Genomic DNA, 20,865 nt, shown 5'->3' on the forward strand with positions numbered 1-20,865 from the left:
CTTTGCTCAAACCAGATGAGCCCGCGCTCAAGCTGGCAACCTCAGGATCTTGAACCTGGGTCCTCCTCACCCCAGTCCGACGCTCCATCCACTGCGCCACCGCTTGGTCAGGCTACCAGAGTTAACTTTAAAAAAAATGTATTTGTTAATTTTAGAGAGAGGGGAAAAAGGAGAGAGAGAGAGACAGAAACATTGATTTGTTTCTGTATGTTCCCTGACTAGGAATCGAAAGGGCAACCTCTGGTATCTAGATAATGATGCTCTATCCAGCCAGGGCAGAGTTAACTTTTTTTAAAAATTAAATTTATTGGGGTGATATTGGTTTATAAGATTATATGTTTTGCCTGACCAGGCGGTGGCACAGTGGATAGAGCGTCGGACTGGGAAGCCAAGGACCCAGGTTCGAGACCCCAAGGTTGCTAGCTTGAGCACAGGCTCATCTAGTTTGAGCAAAGCTCACCAGCTTGGACCCAAGGTCGCTGGCTTGAGCAAGGGGTTACTCAGTCTGCTGAAGGCCCACAGTCAAGGCACATATGAGAAAGCAATCAATGAACAACTAAGATGTCGCAATGAAAAATTGATGATTGATGCTTCTCATCTCTCTCCATTCCTGTCTGTCTGTCCCTATCTATCCCTCTCTCTGTCTCTGTAAAAAAAAAAAAATTATATGTTTCAAGTGTACAACCTTGGCCGGTTGGCTCAGTGGTAGAGCGTCGGCCAGGCATGCAGGAGTCCCGGGTTCGATTCTCGGCCAGGGCACACAGGAGAAGCACCCATCTGCTTCTCCATCTCTCCCCCTCTCCTTCCTTTCTGTCTCTCTTTTACCCTCCCGCAGCCAAAGCTCCATTGGAGTAAAGTTGGCTCGGGCGCTGAGGATGGCTCCATGGCCTCTGCCTCAGGTGCTAGAATGGCTCTGGTTGCAACAGAGCAATGCCCCAGATGGGCAGAGTATCACCCCCTGGTGGGCGTGCTGGGTGGATCCCGGTCAGGCGCATGCGGGAGTCTGTCTGACTGCCTCCCTGTTTCCAACTTCAGAAAAATACCAAAAAAATAAATATATATATATGTATATATATATATATATTGTAGTACATAATCTGAGAGATAACTTTTTATCTGAAAAGTTTATCTGCATTATCAGGGCAAACATCTGTTCTTCTTTCTGTGAATTGTCCTCCTCCCATTTGAAGCACTAGATCTCTATCCTATTCCTTAGGTCAGGACATCAAATAAGCCTCAACTGCCTCAGTGCTATTGAAAAAAAGAGTATGTAAAGCTAGTAAAAAGGATGAGGATTGACGAATTCTTTCTTTTTTAATTTTTTATTTATTCATTTTAGAGAGGAGAGGGAGAGACAGAGAGAGGAGAGACAGAGAGAGAGAAGGGGGGAGGAGCTGGAAGCATCAACTCCTGTATGTGCCTTGAGCAGGCAAGCCCAGGGTTTCGAACCAGCAACCTCAGCATTTCCAGGTTGACGCTTTATCCACTGCGCCACCACAGGTCAGGCAAATTCTTTCTTTCGGATTGTGAGCATAATTGATCTCATTGATCTATATTACATTATTATGTCATACACAGTATATGAACCAGAAGAATGTAGTTACAGTAGATACTAACATGAAATAGAACAGTCTCTCCATGAGAAAATGCTTTTAAAGTTAACCAAAACCTGTTTCCAAAGGATCTATTATTTAGATTCTGGACAATTTAACATAATCTGCTTTATTGGGGGAGAATCAGTGAAATGCTATTTAACATTTAGTAGGTGCTTAAGACTATACTTTTAGGGATCATTTCTATAGTTTGTTACTATATTTAGTAGGTGTTCAATAAATGTTTTCCCTCTATTCCCTAAAATATTCTAAGAACCCCATGTTATTGTAGTTTGAGAAATCAACCTTAACCTGAACAGGTGGTGGTGCAGTGGATAGAGTGTCCGCTTGGGATGCTGAGGACCCAGGTTCAAAACCCTGAAGTTGCTGGCTTAAGTGCACACTCATCAGGCTTGAGTGAGGGGTTACTGGATTGAGCGTGGGATCATAGATATGACCCCATGGTCGCTGGCTTGAGCCCAAAGGTTGCTGCTTGAAGCCCAAGGTCACTAGCTCAGCTAGAGCCCCCACCCCCACCCCCTGCATGTATGAGAAAGCAATCAATGAATGACTAATGTGCTACAACTAAGAGTTGATGCTTCTTGTCTCTCTCCCTTTCGGTCTGTCCCCTTCTTGTTTTCTGTCTTGCAAAATCAACCACATATGGGAAATTTTAAAAAACTTTTTTTTTTTAACATGGGAAATTTTAGTGCTGGAAAAATTAAGATTTTGGTTGAAAAAAAATTACACTATTTAGTGTTTTCAAAAGCTTAGGCAGAACTTTTATGCTTGATTTATGTGATGGTCAAATAAACTGATCCAAACATTAGAAAGTATGTGTAAAAAATGAAAAACTACCATAATTCCAATTATGGAACATGATCTTAAATTTCTATAAAAGAATTGAGAGGGTGTTAACAACTTGAGAAAACTTGGGAGAAGCAATAAATTAATTGGGGGAAAATCTGCTTTGTCAATTATTAAGAAAATAACTACATGCTAAGCAACACGTTTAGCTAGATTTGCCAAATTTAAGAGTTGCATACATCTGTAGTTGTTCTGTCATAGATTCTTATGAACTCCATCGGACAATGATGTTGCTTTTTTCTCCTTAGCACTTTTTCCATTCATCTTATCCTCTGATTAATCTGTGGTTTTTGGTTCAAGAGTATCTTTTTTTTTTTTTACAGAGCCAGAGAGAGGGATAGACAGGAACAGAGAGATGAGAAGCATCAATCATCAGTTTTTCGTTGCTCATTGCGACACCTTAGTTGTTCATTGATTGCTTTCTCATATGTGCCTTGACCGCGGGCCTTCAGCAGACCAAGAGTAACCCCTTGCTTGAGCCAGAGGCTGGTGAGCTTTTTGCTCAAACCAGATGAGCCCGCGCTCAAGCTGGCAACCTCGGAGTCTTGAACCTGGGTTCTTCCGCATCCCAGTCCAACGCTCTACCCACTGCGCCACCGCCTGGTCAGGCAAGAGTATCTTGTTCTTTGCTTACTCCCTGTCCCTTACACCCCTTCTAGTAAACTTCCTGTTAGCCAAAATGGCTTTAAATCTTTTCGAGTACCTAGGCTTAATCCAATATAGATTGGGATACTTTCTCAATATATCTAAAGTCTATAGCCTGAAAAATTATTTATTCACTCTATTTACAATTTTTCACATTGAACATATGGCAGGAAGTGGAAGCTTTTGATGACGCGAATAGACATTCTTGTAGGTTCATCTAACTCATAGGCAACTAACACAGAGATGGCAGTGGGAACTCCATTTTTCTTAACACACTCTCCCAGTCCCTGCAAAACCACTTGGGTACCAGCAGTTCACCCCAAAGGATGAACTCTGACCATAGAGGTGGCTGAATACCAGGGCAGAGGGAACCGGAAGTGGTTTTTTTTTTTTTTTTTTTTTTTCCCCTCGCCCCCAGCCCTGGGGCCTGATCGGGCTCTCCGCGGGTTTGGTTTGGTTCGGTTCCTTCAGCTGTCAGACTCTCGTTTGGCCGACCGGCTTGGCAGGCTGGGGGTGGGCGCGCTCTGGTACCGGGCTCACTACAGTGCCAGCCTTCGGGAAGTCAAGTGAATTTCTCCGTCTCCTAGCAACGAGGGATAGCCTGCGGGCTGTGAGAGCCGGGTCCAGTGCAAATCGCTCGGGTACTGGCCGGAACCCATGAGCCCGGCCCAAACGGGAGCCGAAAACCAGAGATTGTACGGATAAGCAGGAAATGGCGGACGAGGCGTTGTTTTTGCTTCTCCATAACGAGATGGTGTCAGGAGTGTACAAGTCCGCGGAGCAGGGGGAGGTGGTGAGTGCTGCGACAGGCCCTTTGAGGTCCTTCTGCGGTGATTCTGTTTCCCCTCAGTTTTTTCTTTCAACCCTGTCCCACCCCCACCCAGCGCCTCCCGAGGTTTAGACCACCAGCTGGTCGGCCAGAAGGTATCTTAAGCTCCTGAAAGCTGTCTTCGGTTTTTTATCCTCGTCTCTTTCGCATCTTGCAGGCGTCCCCAAACTACGGCCTGCAGGCCGCATGCAGCCCCCTAAGGCCATTTATCCGGGCCCCCGCCGCACTTCTGGAAGGGGCACCTCTTTCATTGGTGGTCAGTGAGAGGAGCACTGTATGCGGCGGCCCTCTAGCGGTCTGAGGGACAGTGAACTGGCCCCCTGTGTAAAAAGTTTGGGGACCCTTGTTTGGGGGTCCATTACCATACCTCTGTCCCACACCCTCAGGTTTTCTTAACTTTCAGTGTTGTCTCTACCATGATTCACGTCAGGGTTAACTGCACAGCGATTTTGGCACACCCACGTAATTCTGTCATTTCCAGCGCTTCCGAGCCGTCTAGAGCGCAGACCTTTCCTGGGCGGAGAATCCTGTCCTCTTCCTTAACCCTAGCTCTCAGTACCACTCCACGCAATCCGGAGACAGAAGTCTAGTGAGATTTGAATTCAAAGCAAAGTTTGCAGGAGTTGCTATAATTAGGAAACTAATTAAAATTAATTTAAAAATATTTAGTGCCATGATATTAGAGCTAGTTTTCTAAGTGCTGGGGATACAGTAATGAAGGAAACACCGTGGAAGTTACTTCTAATATGTGGGAGTCCTCGTTCACGCATTCATTCAGGAAATAGTGTGCATTGTGGGCCTGACACTGTGTGCCAGATAGTTGTTGGGGAATAGGGGTGCAATGAATAATTAAGGTATTGGGTGATAATTAGATATAGACTCTCGGAGTTGTAACAGATTTTATGAATAAGGTATTCCAAAGTCATGCTCAAGTCTAAAGCCCTTTCTATAATCCTGTTGATAAGGAGAGGCAGAAAGTGGGAGTAGGCAAAGCATCCTAGGCAAAAGTAAAGACATAAAGATATGAAAGGTTGGTTGTAAAGTATTTAAATATGCTCAAGTATTTCATTGTGACTAAACTGAGTGGTGGAGTGAAACTAAAGAACCTTCCTTGTATCATTAAAGAATTTGGACCTTCTCAGTGGAAGATTTAAAGGATTTTTAAGAAGGGGAATGACATGGCACATTTGTGTTTTAGAAAGAGGGGCTAGCTAGTGAGGGAAGATCCCCGTAGTGAGAAGATGCATTTATTGCAGGAGCCCAGGCAGGAGATGATGAAGATCTGAATTAAGACACTGACAGAAGAGAAGCAAACAAGTTTGAGAAATAGGAGGTAGAATCTCTGGGGATTTGGTATAAGAGTAAGAGTTGAAAATTATCCACAGGATTTTAGTTTGAACAGCTGGGTTGGTTGGAAAGGAATAAAGAAGAAAGAGATGAAGATAATGAATTATTTTTTGACAGGTTGAAATTTTGAGATGCCTATAGGATATTCAGGAAGAAGTGCTGCCAGTTTGTAAACTACAAGAAGGATGGTGTCTTAGTCCATTCCAGCTGCTGTAAAAAAATACCATAGACCGAGTGGCTTACAAACAACAGACTTACTTCTAACAGTTCTGGAGCCTGCAAAGTTCAAAATCAAAGTGCCAGCAGAATCCCTGTGTTATGAAGGCCTACTCCTAGTTAATAGATGGCTGTCTTTTCTCTGCCCTCACATGGCGGAAGGGGGCTAGCTAGCTTTTGGGCATTTCTTTTTGAAAGGCCCCTCCCAAGGGTCTCACCTCCTAATACCATCACATTGGGGGTTAGGATTTCTTTTTTTTTAAACTTTTTTTTAAAAGATTTTATTTATTCATTATAGAAAGGAGAGGGAGAGAGAGAGAGAAAGAAGGGGGGGAGGAGCAGGAAGCATCAACTCCCATATGTGCCTTGACCAGGCAAGCCCAGGGTTTTGAACCGGCAACCTCAGCGTTTCCAGGTTGACGCTTTATCCACTGCGCCACCACAGGTCAGGCAGGATTTCATATATGAATTTATAGAGGACATAAACATTCAGTTTACAGCAGATAGGCATGATGCATTCATTGGGAGATATCATTAGGAAGACACCAGGAAGAGGGCTGGAAATGAAGCAAATTTTATTGTTATTCAGATCCATCTGTAATAGAGCTTTTTTCCAAGTTACGAATTTGACTTTATCATCGTCAGCAACCAATAGTTATTAATGTTTAGCATCTGTGTTAAATGCTGAGTAACTGATGTTTGCTGTTTGTGCAAAGCTAGCCTTCCTTTTCCCCATGGAATAATTAGTATCATATCCCCTTTACTCTATCATTCCATCCCTGTTCCCACCAACCCCCAACATGTACAATCAGTTCTCTTCATTTTCTCCCTCTACTTTCTTTCTCTTTTCTAGCTCTTTCCCAGGAAAGTCATATATATATATATATATATATATATATATATATATATTTTTTTTTTTTTTTTTTTTTTTTTTTTACAGAGACAGAGAGAGAGTCAGAGAGAGGGATAGATAGGGACAGACAGACAGGAACGGAGAGAGATGAGAAGCATCAGTCATCAGTTTTTCATTGTGACACCTTAGTTGTTCATTGATTGCTTTCTCATATGTGCCTTGACCGCGGGCCTTCAGCAGACTGAGTAACCCCTTGCTCGAGCCAGCGACCTTGAGCTTTTGCTCAAACCAGATGAGCCCGCGCTCAAGTAGGCAACCTCGGGGTCTCGAACCTGGGTCCTCGGCATCCCAGTCCAACATTCTATCCACTGCGCCACCGCCTGGTCAGGCTTTAATTTTTTTTTATTTTTTATTTATTCATTTTAGAGAGGAGAGGGAGAGACAGAGAGAGAGAAGGGGGGGGGGCTGGAAGCATCAACTCCCATATATGCCTTGACCAGGCAAGCCCAGGGTTTTGAACTGGCGACCTCAGCATTTCCAGGTCGACGCCATATATTTTTTAAATCCTTATTTTTCTAATGTATTAACCCTCCAAAAAACAAAACAGAGCTGTTGTAATCACGATTGATCATTTTAAGAGGTGTGTTTGTCATATATGAGAAAGGAAGTTCACAAGATTTGAATCATTTAAACCAGCAATTTTTTTTTTTAAAGTTATTAGATTGTTTATAGTATTGCATTTATATATTTTTTTATTTTATTTTATTTTTTCATTTTTCTGAAGCTGGAAACAGGGAGAGACAGCCAGACAGACTCCCGCATGCGCCCGACCGGGATCCACCCGGCACGCCCACCAGGGGCGATGCTCTGCCCACCAGGGGGCGATGCTCTGCCCATCCTGGGCGTCGCCATGTTGCGACCAGAACCACTCTAGCGCCTGGGGCAGAGGCCACAGAGCCATCCCCAGCGCCCGGGCCATCTTTGCTCCAACGGAGCCTCGGCTGCGGGAGGGGAAGAGAGAGACAGAGAGGGAAAGCGCGGCGGAGGGGTGGAGAAGCAAATGGGCGCTTCTCCTGTGTGCCCTGGCCGGAATCGAACCCGGGTCCTCCGCACGCTAGGCCGACGCTCTACCGCTGAGCCAACCGGCCAGTGCCTATAGTATTGCATTTATAAAGGAAGCAAACAATGCATTTTCAATCAGTGTGCTGCAAGAATTTTTTTTTTTTTAATTTTTTTTTTCTGAAGCTGGAAACAGGAAGAGACAGTCAGACAGACTCCCGCATGCGCCCGACCGGGATCCACCTGGCAGCCCACCATGGGGCAATGCTCTGCCCACCAGGGAGCGATGCTCTGCCCATCCTGGGCGTCGCCATGTTGGGACCAGAGCCACTCTAGCGCCTGAGGCAGAGGCCACAGAGCCATCCCTAGCGCCCGGGCCATCCTTGCTCCAGTGGAGCCTTGGCTGCGGAGGGGAAGAGAGAGACAGAGAGGAAAGCGCGGTGGAGGGGTGGAGAAGCAAATGGGCGCTTCTCCTGTGTGCCCTAGCCGGGAATCGAACCCGGGTTCTCCGCACGCTAGGCCGACGCTCTACTGCTGAGCCAACCGGCCAGGGCTGCAAGAATTTTTAAAACATGCAATACCTGACTGTTTAGTCATGGACACTGACCTCTTTTCCCTTAGATTGTCAAATAAAAAAATGATAATATCCAATGCAACAATAGTCATCTGATTTGAATAAGTAAAAATTGTACCTATTTTTTTTGTCAAATAAGCAAGAAATATATTTTTGGTGTGCCACAAATTTTTAGTAATTAGTTTAGGTGTGCCATGAGATGAAAAAGGTTGAAATCACTGATTTAAACTAAAAATAACCAGAAAAATACAAAAAAAAAAAAAAAGCCCTGGCCGGTTGGCTCAGTGGTAGAGCGTCGGCCTGGCGTGCAGAAGTCCCGGGTTCGATTCCTGGCCAGGGCACACAGGAGAAGCGCCCATCTGCTTCTCCACCCCTCCCCCTCTCCTTCCTCTCTGTCTCTCTCTTCCCCTCCCGCAGCGAGGCTCCATTGGAGCAAAGATAGCCTGGGTGCTAGGGATGGCTCCTTGGCCTCTGCCCCAGGCGCTAGAGTGGCTTTGGTTGCAACAGAGCATGCCCCAGAGGGGCAGAGCATCGCCCCCTGGTGGGCGTGCCGGGTGAATCCCGGTCGGGCGCATGCGGGAGTCTATCTGACTGTCCCCGTTTCCAGCTTCAGAAAAATACAAAAACAAAAAAAAACCAAACTAAAAATAACTTTTCCTATTGCATTTTATGTGGGGGAAAAAATTAAAGTGCATTTAAATGATATGATTTTTATAGTTATGGTACACCTAACCTGTGGTGGTACAGTGGATAAAGCATCAACCTGGAACACTGAGATTGCTGTTTCAAAATCCTGGGCTTACCCAGTCAAGGCGCATATGAGAAGCAACTACTACAAGTTGCTGCTTCCCGCTCCTCCCCTACCTCTTTCTCTCTCTCTTTCTAAAATCAATAAATAAAGTCATTAAAAAAAAGTTACATGACAGTCTAGATAATTACAATTCATATTGGAATAGGGTGTCAGAGAGTTCCTTGTGTTAGTGTCTCTACTTGGAATGTGCTTCAGATTTTTCATAATAAAAAACTGTAAAAGAAACTAATCCTGTCATCCACAGATGGTTTTTATTATATCTTTTTAGATAAAAAGTCCTAAGTTTTGAAATGAAATAAAGGAAAGAACCAATGTTCTCACCCTCCAAATCAATGATTTTCAAGTTATGTTAAAGAGGAATTAAGTAAATAATTGGATATTTACCAATTTATGGAGAATAGGTTTTTTAGAAAAGTAAATGAATAAAATACTGTCAAATTTAATTTTCTTAAAAATTTAGTGCATGCTACTGAGCACTCACAGATGCCAAAGGGAATGAATCAGCAGTAACAGCGGAAGGTATTTACTACAGCTTATTTTATTTTATTTTTTTTAATTTTTATTTATTTATTTCAGAGACAGAACAAGAGTCAGAGAGAGGGATAGACAGGGACAGACAGGAACGGAAAGAGACACCTTAGTTGTTCATTGATTGCTTTCTCATATGTGCCTTGACCATGGGCCTTCAGCAGACCGAGTAACCCCTTGCTCGAGCCAGCGACCTTGGGTCCAAGCTGGTGAACTTTTTACTCACACCAGATGAGCCCACGCTCAAGCTGGTGACCTTGGAGTCTCGAACCTGGGTCCTTCCGCATCCCAGTCCGACTCTCTATCCACTGCGCCACCACCTGGTCAGGCACTACAGCTTTTTTTTTTTTACTATTTTATTTATTGATTCTTTAGAGAGAGAGAGACAGAGAGAGAGAGAAGGGGGAGGAGCAGGAAGCTTCGACTCCCATATGTGCCTTGACCGGGCAAGCCCAAGGTTTCGAACCGGCGACCTCCGTGTTCCAGGTTGACGCTTTATCCCACTGCACCACCACAGGTCAGGCCACTACAGCTTATTTTAAAAGCTCATGTGATCATAGTCTGAGAATGTCTACATACAGAGTAAGGCAAAAGTAGGTTTACAGTTTCTATGGAAAATAATACAGCCCTGGCCGGTTGGCTCAGCGGTAGAGCGTCGGCCTGGCGTGCGGTGGACTCGGGTTTGATTCCCGGCTAGGGCACATAGGAGAAGCGCCCATTTGCTTCTCCACCCCCCCCCTTCCTCTCTGTCTCTCTCTTCCCCTCCCGCAGTCAAGGCTCCATTGGAGCAAAGATGGCCCGGGCGCTGGGGATGGCTCCTTGGCCGCTGCCCCAGGCGCTAGAGTGGCTCTGGTCGTGGCAGAGCGACGCCCCGGAGGGGCAGAGCATCGTGCTGGGTGGATCCCGGTCGGGCGCATGCGAGAGTCTGTCTGACTGTCTCTCCCCGTTTCCAGCTTCAGAAAAATACAAAAAAAAAAAAAAAAGAAAAAAAAAAAATACAATAATTAATAAGTAATAATACAAGAATAAACTGTTTCATATACAACTGTAAACATACTTTGCTCCACCCTGTATATAAGCATATTTCCTGCTAATCACTATGTTCCTGGGTGATTCTACAGACTAGATTGTTTTACAAAGAGCATCATGACTTAGACATACTCATTGCACCTGAGCATGCTTGATAATGAGTATGGAGAATAACAAGAAAATGAAGCACAGTGATATGTACAATGATAAATCTATGTACAGGGTGTTATGGCAGCATAGGGCCCAAAGGAGTGTCAGGGAAGGTTTCTGGGAGGATGTGATACAGTCGTCCCTTGCCATATCATGGTTCACTTTTCGTGGTCTCACTGTATCACGGATTTTTAAATTGTATATATCTAATTTTGTATCGCGGATTATTCGCTATATCATGGGACTCTGTAGTATATAGGTATTTTTATATACCTTAATTATTTAGAAAGTGTTTAAGAGCATAGGAAGAAGTGTTTATAAGAGCGTGGGAAAGGTTAATAATAGTATGGAAAAGGTTTATAAGAGTGTGAGGAGGGTTTATAAAGCCTTAAAATATATATAAATAGTAAATATAAGGTTGCTACTTCGTGGATTTTCTGGAAACTAACCCCCGTGATAGACGAGGGACCACTGTACTTCAGCTGAATTTATAGAATGTGCAGTTTAGGGAGCAGCATTTATTAATACAAAGGCATGGAGGCAGAAGAAAGCATGGAACTGTGGAGTTGCTGCAGAAATTTCAGAGTAGTAGAGGGAAGGATGTTTGTGGATTTGTGGCTATTCGTGATTCTGGTTATGTAGTTAGAGATCATTTAAGGAAAGGCACATAATATAATGCTACGAGTTTGGGGGCTTTTGAAGAAAGGGGGGGAATACTGAAAGATCCAATAGAGAAATAAGATGATTTATTTTTCAGAAAGTCTATACCAGAAATATAGAAAATAAATCAAAGGAAGAAAAAACTAGAGTTGGAAGGCTGACTGAAAACTAAGAGAGAAATGATAAGGGCTAATTTACACTGTAGGATGAAGAGAGATGTATTTTGGAAAACAGGTAGATACTAGGCTCCACAGGACCAGATTGCAGTGTGTATGGAGAGGCTGAGAGCAAAGGGATGTAGAAAATGGAAGTTCTCTGGTTGGAGTAACTAGGTGGACAGTGATGCCATTAATGAAGTTAGGGAATTCTGGAGGAAAAGCAGGCTGGATATACCTACTTTGAGGGGCCTGTGGGACCTCTAGATGGCTATGTCCAATAAAGTCTGTACTAGAAATACAGATTTAGTAATCACAACACCATAAGTGGAGTACGTGGTTCCTTAGAAGAAAGTTTAACAAAGAATGAGGCCTGTAGTGTACTACTTAGTGGGAGACAAACAGGCTTAAGAAAGTTTAAAAATGTCTATCCTTTTGGAATTGTCTTCTAGCAGAGAGTGGGGATGGAGGGACGTGGCAATATAAAATTAGTAAAATGTATAAGTAGTACTTTAAATGGTGAAAGAACTTCTTTGGAGACAGCTTGCAGGGAAGTGGGATAGGGTATCAGAACCACTTTTATTTATTTAATTTTATTGATTTGAAAGAGAGAAAAACATTGAATTTTTGTTCCACTTAGTTATTCATTCATTGGTTAATTCTTGTATGTGCCCTGAGTGGGGATCAAACCTGTAACCTTCACATGCCAGGATTATGCTGAGCTAACTGGCCAGGATCAAGATCACTTTTAGAGGGTTTCTTAAACAGATTACTAATATCACTAAGTAAATTAGTGATGGGATTACAGAATTTGGCATTTTTACAATTTTCCATGTGATACCAGTGTTGCTGGACTTGAAAATCACTAGGATAGAGAGTTGCTGAAGGGGAATGATGTTGCAATTTTAAAGAAATGGTTAAAGTAGGCCTCATTTGAGGTGGTGACATGTGAGTGGTAACTTGAAGCGAGAAAGTTGGTCTTGTGAGTATCTGGAGGAAGAGCTGCCTATGCAGAGATAAGAGCATGTCTGGCATGTTTAAGGCCAGCAAGAGACCAGTCCAGCTGAAGTAGATTGAGTGAAGGAGAGTAGAAAGTTGGGATTCAAGAGGTACATAGGTCCAGATTGTAAAGGTCTCTGTAGGTCATCCAGTGGATTTTGGGAGTCTTCAGCATAGAGATAGTATTTAAAGCCTTAAGATTGGATGAGATTGTCAAAGGAAGAGCAAAGCATTTGCATTCCTCCAGGCTTAGGATGGTGGGGTCATCAACTTAGACCCACTGCGAACTAGAAATGACTCTAAGAGATATTTTGAAGCAAGGAACAATAGAACTTAGTGACAGCACAAAGCAAATGACTGATAGAAAAAAGTCAAAGGCAATACCAAGATTTTTTGTTTTCATTTTAGAGAGAGAATTTTATAAGGGTTTATTTGAGCCAAAACTGAGGACAATTGCCAGGAAGCAAGATCTCAGATGCTCCCAATACCAAGTTTTATAACTGAAGAGAGAAGAATAATTGTTGAAATGTAGAAAAAAAGTTGGGGCAGAGGCTTTAGCATTTCTGAAAAATAATAAGTAACAGTTCCCTATTTATCTTATTGCCTTATGAAACTGATTAGTACTAAGAAAATTTACTTTTTCTTATAATGTTTCAGTGAAGAAAGCACAAATGTTTACATTAATTTTTTTAGCCAGCATTTTAAAACAATTTTGAATACCAACATTCTGGCATTCTAAAAGTATTTAAAGCTATTACAGGTATTTTTTTTAAATAGGAAAATGGACGCTGTATTACCAAGCTGGAAAACATGGGGTTCCGAGTGGGACAAGGATTAATAGAAAGGTGAGCAGTCTGGATTTGAAAATTTCCTTTCAGGTAGGCTATAAACAAAGATGATCCATTTCAAAAAATTTTATAAAACTTGAAATACTTTAATTTCAAATTCTCAAATTTAATTTCTTCTTTGTTCTTTAATTCACAATTTTTTTAGGTCTTATGTTATTTTAACTCAGTAATTCAACTTTTATGTTTTAATATTTGAAGAAAATATATAATTTTATATGTTTTAGACTTATTTTCCTAAAAACTTTTGGTGTACTGAAATAACTATCTAAAATCTTGTTGCATTTCCTACTTAAGGTCCATAGGTTCTTTAACCTAAATGTAATTTTGTTTAAATGCTTAGAGATGGAAATGCCTTAGAATAGGGGTCCCCAAACTACGGCCCGCGGGCCACATGCGGCCCCCTGAGGCCATTTATCCGGCCCCTGCCGTACTTCCGGAAGGGCCACCTCTTTCATTGGTGGTCAGTGAGAGGAGCATAGTTCCCATTGAAATACTGGTCAGTTTGTTGATTTAAATTTACTTGTTCTTTATTGTAAATATTGTATTTGTTCCTGTTTTGTTTTTTTACTTTAAAATAAGATATGTGCAGTGTGCATAGGGATTTGTTCATATTTTTTTTTATAGTCCGGTCCTCCAACGGTCTGAGGGACAGTGAACTGGCCCCCTGTGTAAAAAGTTTGGGGACCCCTGCCTTAGAATCTATGTTAATGCATGCAGTCATCTTTCAATTCATAGAACAGTTCTTTTTAGTACTCCTTTCTCACTATTTGAATAGTTGAACTTTATGTTTTATACAACAATACCATGATCATTCTCAGCTTTTTTTTGATGTGCTAGAATGAACTGTGCCTAAAACTGCAGCTTACTGCTGGGTTCTCCTGTTAGATCAATTTTAGGCCCATGTTGTATAACAGAATGTCAGTCCATTGAGGTGGGATCTACTTTGGCGCTTATCACTTTATGACTGTCAGTATTCAGTGCTGTTCTGGCATTTGGAAATGAGTTAACAATTTGCCCCTCTTACTTTCTTTGGAGGAAAAATACTGTATTACTTTTAGTTGATCTTTTTAGGTTTACAAAAGATACTGCAAGGTTCAAAGATGAGTTAGATATCATGAAGTTCATTTGTAAAGACTTCTGGACTACAGTATTCAAGAAACAAATCGACAATCTAAGGACAAATCATCAGGTATTTTGATAAATTAAGGCCTTTTTTTTAGTCCTTTAACTTTATACAAATGTCCTATTTTAGTAATTTACTTTTTAAAACTTCAAATAATTTCTAGTCAACTTTGGAATGCTTCTATTCTGTTATTAATAAATCATTACTTTTTTTCTCTAATAGGATTTAATGAATAAAGACAAAGGAACATGTATCAGTAATAATAGCTGTTTCTTTCCCCCAATTTAATAAGTTATTTTAAGTTTTAAAAAGCAGCAGTGTCAGAATGGTAAAGGTTTTAGGATTTGGTTTCTTTTATTTCTGAAGTCTAATTTATAGAATAGATTTAATTCTTAAATAAGTCTTGCATTGCCAAGTTGCTGTCAAATTTTCTATTAAAATATTTTGGCCCTGGCCGGTTGGCTCAGCGGTAGAGCGTCGGCCTGGCATGCAGGGGACCTGGGTTCGATTCCCAGCCAGGGCACATAGGAGAAGCGCCCATTTGCTTCTCCACCCCGCCCCTCCTTCCTCTCTGTCTCTCTCTTCCCCTCCCGCAGCCAAGGCTCCATTGGAGCAAAGATGGCCCGGGCGCTGGGGATGGCTCCTTGGCCTCTGCCCCAGGCGCTGGAGTGGCTCTGGTCGCAACATGGCGACGCCCAGGATGGGCAGAGCGTCGCCCCCTGGTGGGCAGAGCGTCGCCCCTGGTGGGCGTGCCGGGTGGATCCCGGTCGGGCGCATGTGGGAGTCTGTCTGACTGTCTCTCCCCGTTTCCAGCTTCAGAAAAAATACAAAAAAAAAAATTTTTGTTCAGCCTGACCGGGCGGTGGCGCAGTAGATAGAGTATCGGATTGGGATGCCGAGGACCCAGGTTCGAGACCCTGAGGTCACCAGCTTGAGCGCGGGCTCTTCTGGTTTGAGCAAAGCTCAACAGCTTGGACCCAAGGCCGCTGGCTTGAGCAAGGGGTTACTCGGTCTGCTGAAGGCCCATGGTCAAGGCACATATGAGAAAGCAATCAATGAATAACTAAGGTGTCGCAATGCACAACGAAAAACTAATGATTGATGCTTCTCATCTCTTCATTCCTGTCTGTCTATCCCTCTCTCTGACTCTGTTTCTGTGTAAAAAAAAAAAAAATTATATAAAAATTAATTGATTACATGGAAAATGGTGAATTTAAAATCTCAAGAAAATATTTAGAGTGGATCTTGGCATTTTCATTAAGTATAAAAAATGAAAAGACTGTATTTAGTAGCTCTCCATAGAATTAATTTTTCATATAACACTATCAACCTGAATTTTGAAATATTTGACATACTAATGGGAAGAAGTGACTGATTATTGGTTTCATAGATATGAGTTAATAATATATAACTGCTAATTTCACCTGGACATGTATATCTGATTCTTTTGCACTAAGACTGTGAGTTAGGGATAGGGACTATGTCTTATGTATCTTTGTATTTTCAGTATCTAAAAGCACTTAGTAAATATTGTTATAAAATGCTGAACAATTTTTCACCTTGAACATTGTACAGCTCCTTCACTTAAAGAAAATTTGACCAATTGAAAGGAGTTTTAATAACTTAGAAAGCTCTTAAATTGTTTTAAATAAAAGAAGTAATTTTTAAGGACTAAAGACTACATTGACTTTGGATTTGTTTCCTATTTTTTGGAACAGGGCATCTATGTACTCCAGGACAACAAATTCCGTCTGCTTACTCAGATGTCTGCAGGAAAACAGTACTTAGAACATGCATCTAAGGTATTGATGGAATAGAAGACTGAGGTTTTTTATTATGAAAAGAGTAGAACCATAGGGAAAAGTACAGTGCCAGTTCCAACAGACTTTTGATTTTAAAACAGGTTTTTCTTTTTTTTAAAAAAAAACACTTTCTTATGAAATAGGAAACAGATGGTCATTGTATTAAAATAACTTACATTAAATTGTAGCTGCCTGAGTGGATAGAGCATTGGACTGGGAAGCAGAAGATCCACATTTGAAACCCCAAGGTCGCCAGCTTGAGTGCGGGCTCATCTGGTTTGAGCAAGGCTCACCAGCTTGGACCCAAAGTTGCTGGCTTGAGCAAGGGGTTACTCGGTCTGCTGTAGCCCCACAGTCAAGGCACATATGAGAAAGCAATTAATGAGAAACTAAGGTGCTGCAACAAAGAATTGATGCATCTCATCTCTCTCCTTTCCAGTCTGTCCCTATCTGTCCCTCTGTCTCTATCACACACAAAAAAGAAGAAAATCAATAAATGAATTGTAGCTGCCTGACCAGTGGTGGCACTGTGGATTAAATGTTGGGCCAGGATCCAAGGGCCCTGCTTCAAAACCCTGAGATCTCCCGCTAGAGCATGGGCTCATAGGCTTGAGTGAATTTGCTAGCTTAATTAAGCAAGTGGTCACCAGTTTGAGTGCAGGATCATTGAAATGATCCCAAGGTCTCTGGCTTGCGCCCAAAGGTCGCTGGCTTGCAATCCAAGGCATCTGGCTTGAGCCTCCTGGTCAAGGCACATATGAGAAATAATTTTAAAAAAGCAACCAAAGTGAAGCAACTACAAGTTGATGCTTCTAATCTCTCTCCTCCCCTTCTCTTTCTCAAAAAGAGAAAAATAAATTGTAGCTAAGTAGGCTTATGGTGACCAATTAAAGAAACACTGCATTTAAATGCCAATGAAATTATTGATCTCAGAGTTTATATTTACAATCTCCTTTATTACATGGACAAAATTGTTTTAAACATAGTTAACATTGTTTTGACTGACCAGGCGGTGGCGCAGTGGATAGAGCGTCGGACTGGGATGCGGAGAACCCAGGTTCAAGACCCCGAGGTCGCCAGCTTGAGCGTGGGGCTCATCTGGTTTAAGCAAAGCTCACCAGCTTGGATCCAAGGTCGCTGGCTAGACCAAGGGGGTTACTTGGTCTGCTGTAGCCCCACAGTCAAGGCACATATGAGAAAGCAATCAATGAACAACTAAGGTGTTGCAACGAAAAACTAATGATTGATGCTTCTCATCTCTCTCCGGTCCTGTCTGTCTGTCCCTATCTATCCCTCTCTCTGACTCTGTCTCTGTAAAAAAGAAAAAAACATAGTTAACATTGTTTCTAAGTATACCTGTTTTGTGTTAGGTATATTTGTGTTTATGGGTGTTGTGTAGTTTTTGTTTTTCAGTCTCCTGTAGGAATCAAATAAGTAGACATAAGTATTAAAGAAAGATGACAAGTTTTTATGAACTTCTATTTATTTTGAATTACTTTTTTTTTTTTTTTAGATTTTATTCATTTTAGAGAGAGGAGAAAGAAAGACAAAGAGAGAGAGACAGAGAGAGAGAAGGGGGGAGGAGCAGGAAGCATGAACTCCCCTGTGTGCCTTGACCAGGCAAGCCCAGGGTTTTGAACTGGTGACCTCAGCGTTCCAGGACAATGCTTTGTCCACTGCACCACCACAGGTCAGGCAAGTTTTTATAAACTTTATAAAAATTTATTCATTGATTTTAGAGAGAAAGGAATGAGAAAGAGGGAAACATTCATCTGTTGTTCCATCTATTCATGCATTCATTGGTTGACTTTTTTTTTTTACAGAGACAGAGAGAGTCAGATAGAGGGATAGATAGGGACAGACAGACAGGAACTGGAGAGATGAGAAGCATCAATCATTAGTTTTTCGTTGTGTGTTGCAACACCTTAGTTGTTCATTGATTGCTTTTTCATATGTGCCTTGACCAGGGGCCTTCAGCAGACCGAGTAACCCCTTGCTCGAGCCAGCGACCTTGGGTCCAAGCTGGTGAGCTTTGCTCAAACTAGATGAGCCTGTACTCAAGGTGGCAACCTCGGGGTCTCGAACCTTGGTCTTCTGCATCCCAGTCCAACGCTCTATCCACTGCGCCACCGCCTGGCCAGGAGGTTGACTTTATTTTTCCTTAAGATTTTATTTATTGATTTTAGAGAGAGGAGAGAGAAAGGTGGGGGCAGGAGCAGAAAGCATCAACTCTTAGTTGCTTCGAGTATGTGCCTTGACTGAGCAAATCCAGGATTTCAGCCAGTGAGTTTAGCATTCTAGATTGACGTTTTATTCACTGCACCACCACAGGTTAGGCAATGATGACAAGTTTTAATGTAAGGGTTCCTTCAAAGTGATTAAAATATCTTGGACAATATAAGCTGCTATTTATCTGTACACATTTTTCCATAGCTAAATTCTCTAACACAAAGGCAGTATAGGTATAGTTGAAAGAACATGGAGTTTGGACCAACTAAATCTAGATTTAAGCTAAATTCCATGACTTACAGGTTTGTGACATTTTTTAAGTTCCATAATCCCTCTGGACTAGGACCTTAGTTTCCTCATTAATAAAACTGGTTATAATAATCCCTATATTATAAACATTCTCTAAGCTTTCTTCCAGTTCAAAATTTTGTGACTCTAGATTTAATTGCTTATCAATACCCATTTATTTATGTTTTAAAATGATAAAATTTTATATTATTCATATATACTTATCATTGTTGAATATCATATAATATAGAAATGTAGGTAATGAAAAATTGCTTGGATTATTAATTTTTTAGTTCCCATTCTTGTCCTGGCTTTCTCTTCTGTAGCTCAGTCCCTTTCTTTGTTTCTCTATGTCACCACTATTGATATTTTGAACTGGCTAATTTTTTGTGGTGGCAGGCTGTAAGTCTCATAGATGTCAAGATTTTTGGTTATAGAAAGCAGAAACCAACTCTGTTTGAATGGAATAATATTAGCTTATAGAATTGATGGAGAGAGGCTTGGAAAACAAGCAAGAATCATGGGAAGTTAAAGCAGCTAGAAAGAGCCCTGGCTGGGTGGCTCAATTGGTTAAAGTGTTGTCTTAATATGTCATGGTTGTGTCCCTAGTCAGGACACATACAAGAATCAGCCAGAAAGAGCCCAATCATTCCACAGGGAGGGTCTGGTTAGAATTCTTCAGGTAGCACAAGCCACTTTTGTAGCCTCTAGAACTAAATCTAAAATGTTTCTAGCTTGATTTTGTCACTCACTCGATTCAGACTCCTTGACTGGAGCACACAATGGGCAGGGGTTGTCATGTGCCATGATTTAGTTATAAGGAGCTGGTAAATCTAATAATCAGAATTTTTAGTAATTTGAAAAGTTCTTTTATAACCTCCCCTTTTTTAAAAACAGGAATGACTTTAATAGTAAGGCTTAATTAAATGTCATACTTATCCGTAGATTTACTGTTTGAGTAAATCCTTAATTTTTTTTAAACATTTTTTGTGTTTCTTTTAGTATTTAGCATTTACATGTGGCTTAATCAGAGGTGGCTTATCAAACTTGGGGATAAAGAGTATTGTAACAGCTGAAGTGTCTTCAATGCCTGCCTGTAAGTTGAATTCACATTGCTTACAAATGTTTTTAGTTATTTTTCAGGTCTGGTATTTTATTTGTTTGTTAACTTAGAGGAAATTTAAAATGCTAAAACCATTTATTTTACTTTGACCAATTTTAAAATTTAATGCAGTAATATGAAGTATGCATATATTTATATTCAATGATTTTTGAATTCATGATGATTTAAGAAAGAAATCCAAATTTATTAGACAACTTAATGATTCTTAACTTTTAAAGAAAAGTTGTATTCTTTTCAGATAGCAAATTTCCCTGTAGTATTGAAAAACTTTTTTTTTATGTTTTCTAGACTTTATTTATTATATAAAGGTAAATAAAGCCAAGTGGTCTTTTATCACTAAACTCCTTTCAAAAAGTCTTTTCCCCGAGAGCTACCAACCAAGAACAACATTGAGCCTGACTGATGGTGGCACAGTAGACAGTGTCTACCTGGGACCCTAAGGTCCCAGGTTCAAAACCCCAGGTCACTAGCTTGAGTACTGGCTTGCCAGCTCGAACAAGGGATCACTGGCTTGAGCGTGGGATTATCAAAGTGATCCCAGGGTTGTTGGCTTGAGCCTAAGGTCACTGGCTTGAGCAAGGGGTCACTGGCTCGGCTTGAACCACCCCCACCTCTTCTGTCAAGGCAGGTATGAATGAGAAGCAATCAGTGAACAACTAAAGTGATGCAACTACAAGTTGATGCTTCTCATCTCTCTCCCTTCCTGCCTGGCTGTCCATCTGTCTGTCTGTCTCACTAAAAAAAAAAAAAAGAATAAAATTCACTTGAGCTTTACTGTATTTCCTATCTATTTGAAATGATAATTAGCAATGAAATACCCAAAATGTAGTACAGAGAAAAAGGCAACTTATTCACCAATCAGATAGTCATCTCATAAAAATGGATATTTTGAAGAATGTGAAAAGTTTGACATACAAGTTTCTTTTTCTTTTTCTTTTTTTTTTCTTTTTTTTCATTTTTTCCGAAGCTGGAAATGGGGAGGCAGTCAGACAGACTCCTGCATGCGCCCGATCGGGATCCACCCGGCATGCTCACCAGGGGGCGATGCTCCACCCCTCTGGGGCATCACTCTGTTGCATCCAGAGCCATTCTAGCGCCTGAGACAGTGGCCACAGAGCCATCCCCAGTGCCCGGGCCA

At 41.5% G+C, this 20,865-nt stretch overlaps 1 protein-coding gene and 1 pseudogene across 4 annotated transcripts in view; both read left to right on the forward strand.

Moving 5' to 3' along the window:
• Positions 1 to 1,771: 1,771 nt before the first annotated feature.
• Positions 1,772 to 1,955, forward strand: LOC136336859 (small nucleolar RNA U3; annotated as a pseudogene).
• A 1,553-nt stretch (positions 1,956 to 3,508) lies between these two features.
• TRAPPC6B (trafficking protein particle complex subunit 6B) overlaps positions 3,509 to 20,865 on the forward strand; it is a 57,703-nt gene continuing 40,346 nt past the window's right edge. For all 4 annotated transcript variants that reach the window (XM_066277907.1, XM_066277908.1, XM_066277909.1 and 1 more), the window contains exons 1-5: positions 3,509 to 3,897; positions 13,092 to 13,159; positions 14,234 to 14,351; positions 16,004 to 16,087; positions 19,607 to 19,700. In XM_066277907.1, coding sequence (XP_066134004.1) covers positions 3,817 to 3,897; positions 13,092 to 13,159; positions 14,234 to 14,351; positions 16,004 to 16,087; positions 19,607 to 19,700 — 445 coding nt within the window. In that variant the 5' untranslated portion in view covers positions 3,509 to 3,816. The remainder of the gene's footprint in view (positions 3,898 to 13,091; positions 13,160 to 14,233; positions 14,352 to 16,003; positions 16,088 to 19,606; positions 19,701 to 20,865) is intronic.

This window comes from Saccopteryx bilineata, chromosome 4 (genome assembly GCF_036850765.1).
Source record: "Saccopteryx bilineata isolate mSacBil1 chromosome 4, mSacBil1_pri_phased_curated, whole genome shotgun sequence".
NCBI lineage: Eukaryota > Metazoa > Chordata > Mammalia > Chiroptera > Emballonuridae > Saccopteryx > Saccopteryx bilineata.